General features: G+C 53.3%; 3 protein-coding genes across 3 annotated transcripts; all 3 read right to left on the bottom strand.

Moving 5' to 3' along the window:
* Positions 1-596: 596 nt before the first annotated feature.
* On the bottom strand, positions 597-1,538 carry LOC126766909 (uncharacterized). Its single transcript, XM_050484577.1, has one exon. It carries the CDS (start codon positions 1,536-1,538, stop codon positions 597-599), a length of 942 nt encoding a protein of 313 aa, XP_050340534.1.
* Positions 1,539-3,265: 1,727 nt separating this feature from the next.
* Positions 3,266-3,890, bottom strand: LOC126766908 (putative D-tyrosyl-tRNA(Tyr) deacylase 2). The gene is made up of 2 exons (XM_050484576.1): positions 3,767-3,890; positions 3,266-3,732 (listed from the first exon to the last, which is right to left on the bottom strand). The coding sequence occupies exons 1-2, from the start codon at positions 3,888-3,890 to the stop codon at positions 3,266-3,268; spliced, it is 591 nt and encodes a 196-aa protein (XP_050340533.1).
* A 1,040-nt stretch (positions 3,891-4,930) lies between these two features.
* LOC126766907 (vacuolar protein sorting-associated protein 4A-like) lies at positions 4,931-5,719 on the bottom strand. The gene has a single exon (XM_050484574.1). The coding sequence runs from the start codon at positions 5,717-5,719 to the stop codon at positions 4,931-4,933; it is 789 nt and encodes a 262-aa protein (XP_050340531.1).
* Between the last annotated feature and the right edge of the window lie 234 nt (positions 5,720-5,953).

The raw sequence follows: 5,953 nt of genomic DNA, 5'->3' as shown, positions 1-5,953 counted from the left end.
GAAGGTGAGGTGGTGGTGGGGGGGTGTGAAACAGGAGACGTGAAAGAGCAACAGAAGAGGCGCGTGTAAACGTGTGTGTGTGTGCGTGCGCGATGAAGAGTTGAGAAAAGGACAAAAAAGGTCTACCACCTCTGACGCTTGTGCACACAGTGCTTACATGACGAAGCAGACAAAGTAGGCTAAAGAAGAGAGAGAGAGAGAGAGAAAAAATCAGGAGAGAGGAGAAACAAAGAAAAAAAGAAGAAAAATGAAAAAGAAAAAAAGATGAAAAAAAAGAAAGCTAATGTGTGAGCGTGTGCGCGTGGAACAGAGAGAACAGAAGTGAGAACTCTCAAGAAGAAAAAGAAGAGGGCGTTTTTTTTAAAAAAGAGAAAAACAGCCGCATTGTGTTTTTCCTTTTCTTTTTCCGCTCTTCGCCTTGTGCGAGCTTCCCCTGAGACGCTTGACTTCCTGTCGTTTTCGTACCGAAGAGGAGGAGAGGGGAAGGCGTACCACGAGAGAGTAAAACAAAAAATGAAGAAGAGGAAAGAAAAAAAAAGGAAACAGGCTTCAGAGGAGAGAGAGAGAGCGGTGAAGCCAGCAGCTGCGTAGTCTTCTTAAATCTTAGCCTCGACCGGCGTGGAGCCCATAACGGTAATGCACTGACTCCCGTGCCACGAGGAGGAAGGAGGAACGGTGACCCTGCGGGTGATGTAGCCGTGCTCCACGCAGACAAAGTGCTTGTAGCCATCCTCTGGCAGATCTTTAAAGGCGCTTGCATCGCCCTCCTTTTTGCATTTCGCCTCTCCAGGATTCCAAAGCACGACGTCGGGCAGCGTTGTGGAGCTGATGTGCAGTGCGCTCTCAGAGGTGGGCTGCTGCAGCACAATGGCGCAGGCCTGGTTCGGGTAGATCCGGTCCACCTCCTCGCCGTTGGAAATGGTGTAGAGCGGCGATGGCTTCTGCAGCGCCATGCTCTCGTTTTTGCCGTCCATCTTTTTCGTCTGGTCGTAGTAGCTGCTTCGATTGAAGCCGTTGATGACAGTCTTGGCCACGTCCTCCACGCGGAAATAGGTGTGGAAGCAGAAGTGGAAATTGGCCGCAACCTCCTCGCTGCTGTTCAGGACGTCTACGGAGAGAGTGAGCTTCTCGTTGCTGAAGGTGACCGTATAAGTGAGGTGCACGGCGTTCTTCTGAGAGTCCGACATGTTGAAGTTGTTGTTCTCCACGGAGAGCTCGTCGATGCCGGCAAAGAAGGAGAAAACAGCGCGGCCGTTGTCGACGTTTTCGAGCTTCCACTGACGAATCCGCGCAAAGCCGTGAGAGGGGGTCAGAGGCCCGCGGTTACCGAACTGCGGGAAAATAATAGGAACGCCGCCGCGGATGGGAACACGGTCCTTTTTAATGGCGTTGGGGGACAGGTAGAGCATTTCTGTCCCCTTGGCGTTCTTCCAGCTGGTGATGTGGGCTCCTTGCTCGTAGACGACGATGCTGCTGCCATCCTCATTCTTCACGGTCACGAAGGCGCGGCCGTCCGCGTCAGGAATGAAGGAAGCCATATCGATAAAGAGGAGCGGTTAGGAATTAGGTGAGACACCTCTTTTTTTCTTTTTTTTTTCGGTGTGTTTGGGGGAATTTGGGGCAGAAGGTTTATAAAACACTGCTGTCTTTGCTAAAAAACAAACAAACAAACAAACAAACGAACAAAGGAGTATTCGGAGGAGTGAGAAAACCTGGATCTGTTTTTGAAAGACGTTGCGAGCGTAGAAGAAGAAAAAAAGAAGAGGTAGAGAAAAAGAAAAAAGAAAAAAAAAGGGAGTGTAGCGGTGTTGCATCCGCCGTAGAAGGGTTTATGATATCTAAATGACCTCTCTGTGTGCGTGTGTGTGTGTGTGTGTGTGTGTGTCGTATTAGTTCACTTTTATCCTCTTCTTTTTCTCTTTTCTCCTTCTGTGTCTGTGCAAATACTGAAGTCGTTTAACAGCGATGAAAAGAACACAAAGCCTCAAAGAGTCTTTTTTCTTTCGTTCTTTTTTTTTAAAAGAACAATGATGTGAAAAATGGGATTGAGAGAAAAGAAAAAAGACACCCAGAAAGACGGAATGAAATGCCGCCGCGGGGTTGACCGTTGCCCAGCCGACGACATCACCAAAGCGGCGACGGCTCAGCCTAATGCAGGATTCTCTCTCTCTTCTCTCTCTTCGTCGTCGTTCCTTCTGCCGCAATGAGGCGTTCGTGAAGACAGTTTCCTCCCTCATCAAGACAGAGGACAAAAAGAGAGGAAGAGGGTAAGGTGAGCAACGCACTGGACATCGCCTGGACAAAAGCAGATTCTCCAAGGAAAGCCGCTGCATCCATTTTTCATTTACCTTTTTTTTTTTCTTCAAAACACTTTTTGGGTGCGTTCGCGATGCGTCGCATGGCGGCCGTGTGTCCTCAGTAGAACGGATACGGCGGGGGAGGACGACGCTCGAGCATTCCTTTGATCCGCTGTTTGCACCAAGTTTCGTGCTGCTTCTCCGAGAGAAGGTACTCCTGCCTGAACTTCTTTGCCTGGTCAACCGGCAGGGAGAGCATCCGCTCATTGTGCTTCACAACTCGCTCCACGTCTGTCTTCATGTACTGCGCAATGAACAGAGCCACCTCCTTCGTGATGCCAATGAGGAGGTCAATCTCGTTTTGCTCCTTTACCCCCGAGTACTTGTAGAACTCAACCAGCACGCGGTGACGTGCCCAAAACAGCGTTGAACGGTTGTGGTAGTAAGCAGCGCGCAGACTCTTCATAATCATGCGGAAGCCCTTTTGTTGGAGGGTCCAAGTCATTGACCGCGTTGACGCTGAGGCTGCCGGCACGCCCGCGGAGGAGCCGCGCCTGCTTCCGCCAAAACCCGTTGACCAACCGCACTCATGAAGACGCGGGGGGAAGAAGGGAAGGGGTACCGGGAAGGAGTGGAACCGTGATCTGCAAGTGCAGTCCTTCGCGTGTAAGGAGAAATCGATAATAGAATGATGGAGTGGGAGGAGTGTGGAGATTAAGAAGAGGAAACGACTTGGGGGAAGCAGTTCCCCCGGGTACAACAACGACAACAATAACCAAAAAAAAAAAAAAAAAACATGAAGAGAGACGCACCTGGCACGATTCTCTCTCCCTCGTTGTGTGTGCAATGCGTCCCGGCTGTGTGTGTGTGTGTGTGTCGAGCGAGGAAGCATCCTCACAAACTTTATGCGTTTCTTTCATTTTTCGTTGCTGTGTGTGTGTGTGTGGCTTCGCGTCCTTTTTTTTTCTTTACAGATCAAACGTATGGGTGAAGGGCCCATCCGACTCGATGAAGAGTCCTTGCCGATTGCCAAAGGTCCCACTGACCACACGGCCATCGTACTTGACCCACTTCTCTGGCTTGTTGCTTTCGGTTGTGCAGAGGCCCTCTTCAGCAGCGTTGAGTGAGACGCCGTTTGCGTCCACGACCTCCTCGTTGATGCCCCGAGCAACGCGGAAATGGTGACAAAAGCGCTCGTAAAGAGCCTCGCCGATGTCCTTGCTTACAAGATGATGGAACTGAACGGAGTGACCCTTCTTGTTGATCTTGCCGCCCAGCGAGGCCTGCGGCACAATCATAATGTCAACCTTTGGGCACTCCGCCAGCGACTGCGCGCGCGCTACCATCTTCTCGGGATTGAAATGTGTAAAAATGTTCGTCTCCAGCAGGGTGTGAACGGCGCGCGCCACGTCCTCGTCGGTGATGCCACCCGTGTGGTCGTCCTCGCTGTCCTGAGTATGTGTGCGCGGCCTTGTCGGGTTTAAGGAAAGCAACATAGACGAGCACGCCACGCCCGCAGTGAACGTATTTCTCGTCGTTATCGACAAGCAGCGATGCCTGTGAAATGCCTTGAAGAATCACGCGGATAGGCATAGCGCAAAAAACGTTGAATGGTAATACAAAGGGAATGCAATCTCTCTCGGAGTGTATATGTGTGTGTGTGTGTGTATGGCTTGATCGCGTGTGCAGGTGGCACGAGATGGGAGGCGCGTCGTAACAAAGTGGAAAAAAGACGTTGTGTGCACAGTCAACAGAAATCAAAGTGAAAACAACACCAAAACCAACAAAAGAGAACCGATAGAGGACATCATTGCTCACGGATTGTCCTAGAGACGAGTGTTTTTTTTTTTTGAAAGAGGAAACAGAAATGGCGCTCATCTTTGATAAAGACAAGAACAAGTAGCAGTGGAGGAAAAACAACAAAGAGAGAGAGAAAAAAAAAGAAGAAAAGAAGCAGAAGAGGTTGACAACAACACCAAAAAAAAGTAAAGAATGGAAAAAAGAAGAACGATCCATGCTCAGCGGTCATTGGAGAGTGCCTCCTTGCCTCGTTTGCTGCGTTCGCCGCCAGTCAGCGTACCGTTGAACATCCGAAGAGGTCACAGTGGGAATGAAATCGTGCAGCGCGGCTTGCACGTCTGCAAACGTTACGCGAGGGAGCAGGAGGCGGCCCTTGTCCACATCGCACGGGGAGAGCAAGGGCAGCAATGCACAGGGGTGCGTCGGCGTACACGGGATGTAAAAACATGGCGTGTCGCCCGTCCTCCCTTCCGCTTCCGCCAAGAGGTCGTTTCGGGAGTTTTCCTCAACGGGCGATAACGTGTGCGCATTTCTCGCCGCTGACCCGGAAGGGGTACGCGAAAGAGAATCCGTGAAAAGAGGCGTCAAGGAGGTTAGAGCGGCGCCGCGCCTCCGCTTTCCTCGCTTTCGTCTCGCCGGTGCCGGTGGACGACAAAAGAACTCGGCGACCTCCTCGTCTGTCGCCACCCGGAGACGTGTTGCGTCGACCAGAGCCCGTAAGGGGGCCATGCTCGCCTGGGAGAGGGCCCGCACCACGTCCGATGAGGAAAGCCCCTCGGTGCGCTCCACGAGCCAGTCGACCTCGTCGGGTTGCAGCGTGTGGTCGACCGCGCCTAACTGGCGTGTGATGAGCGTCCGTCGGGCCTCCGCTGGGGGAGGCCAACGTAAACAAAGGCGTCGAAGCGGCGCATGATAGCGGCGTCGAGCTCCCACGGCAAATTTGTCGCCGCGATGACCGTCACAGTGCGAGGGAGCGCTTGCAGGTGAAAGAGGAACTCTGTCTTGAGGCGCCTCGCCACCTCGGTCTCCCCTTGCGACCCGCGAGACGCGCACATCGCGTCCACTTCGTCGAGGAAGAGCAGGCACCGCTCATAACGCGCGGCCTGGGCAAAGGCCGCCTTGACGTGCTTTTCGCTTTCCCCCACCCACTTGGAGAGTACATCCGCAGACGAAACGCTGATAAACGGGCAACCAGACAGCTCACCGGCGGTGGCGTGCGCAAGAAGGGTCTTCCCGGTGCCGGGCGGGCCGTAGAGAAGGATTCGCTGCCAAGGCGTGCGATTACTACTGGTACCGCTGCTGCTGCTGCTGCTGCCGACGGCAAACAACCACGGGTAGAGACGGGGAAGCAGCACCGCCTGTTTGAGTGCCACAATGGCATCGTCGCAGCCCTGGATGTCGGACCAGCGCAGCAGCGTGTCCAAGGGCCGCGCAGGCTCGAGGAAAGCCTCCTCGCCCTTTTCCTCGCTGGCGGCTGGCTCGCTCCTCGCAGAGACGGCACCATCGTCCTTTGTCGGTGTGGCTTTCTCGGCAGCGAGCGGGGGATGGCCGGAGGGCTTGAGGGAGGTAATCTGAGGAGATGGTCTGTGAGAGAATCTCGTAGAGGTAAACGTTTGTGGCATCCTTGTCCGCCTCAAAGGAATGGAGGATGGACAGCACGGGAAACAACTGGCGGAGCTGCGTCTCAAGTTCCGCCAGAACGGTTGAGGACCCACTGGACTCATTTTTCTGCGCGTCTCCCTCCACGTTTCGAGGGTGCTTGCGCAGCAAGGAGCAGGCGTCCGAGGAGATGCGGAAGGCCTCATTTAACGTTCTCTGTTCCATCCAACGGCAATGACCATCGATGGACAAATAAC

This window comes from Bactrocera neohumeralis, unplaced genomic scaffold (assembly GCF_024586455.1).
Source record: "Bactrocera neohumeralis isolate Rockhampton unplaced genomic scaffold, APGP_CSIRO_Bneo_wtdbg2-racon-allhic-juicebox.fasta_v2 ctg2903, whole genome shotgun sequence".
Taxonomy (NCBI): domain Eukaryota; kingdom Metazoa; phylum Arthropoda; class Insecta; order Diptera; family Tephritidae; genus Bactrocera; species Bactrocera neohumeralis.
This window is presented reverse-complemented; position numbering and strand designations above follow the sequence as displayed.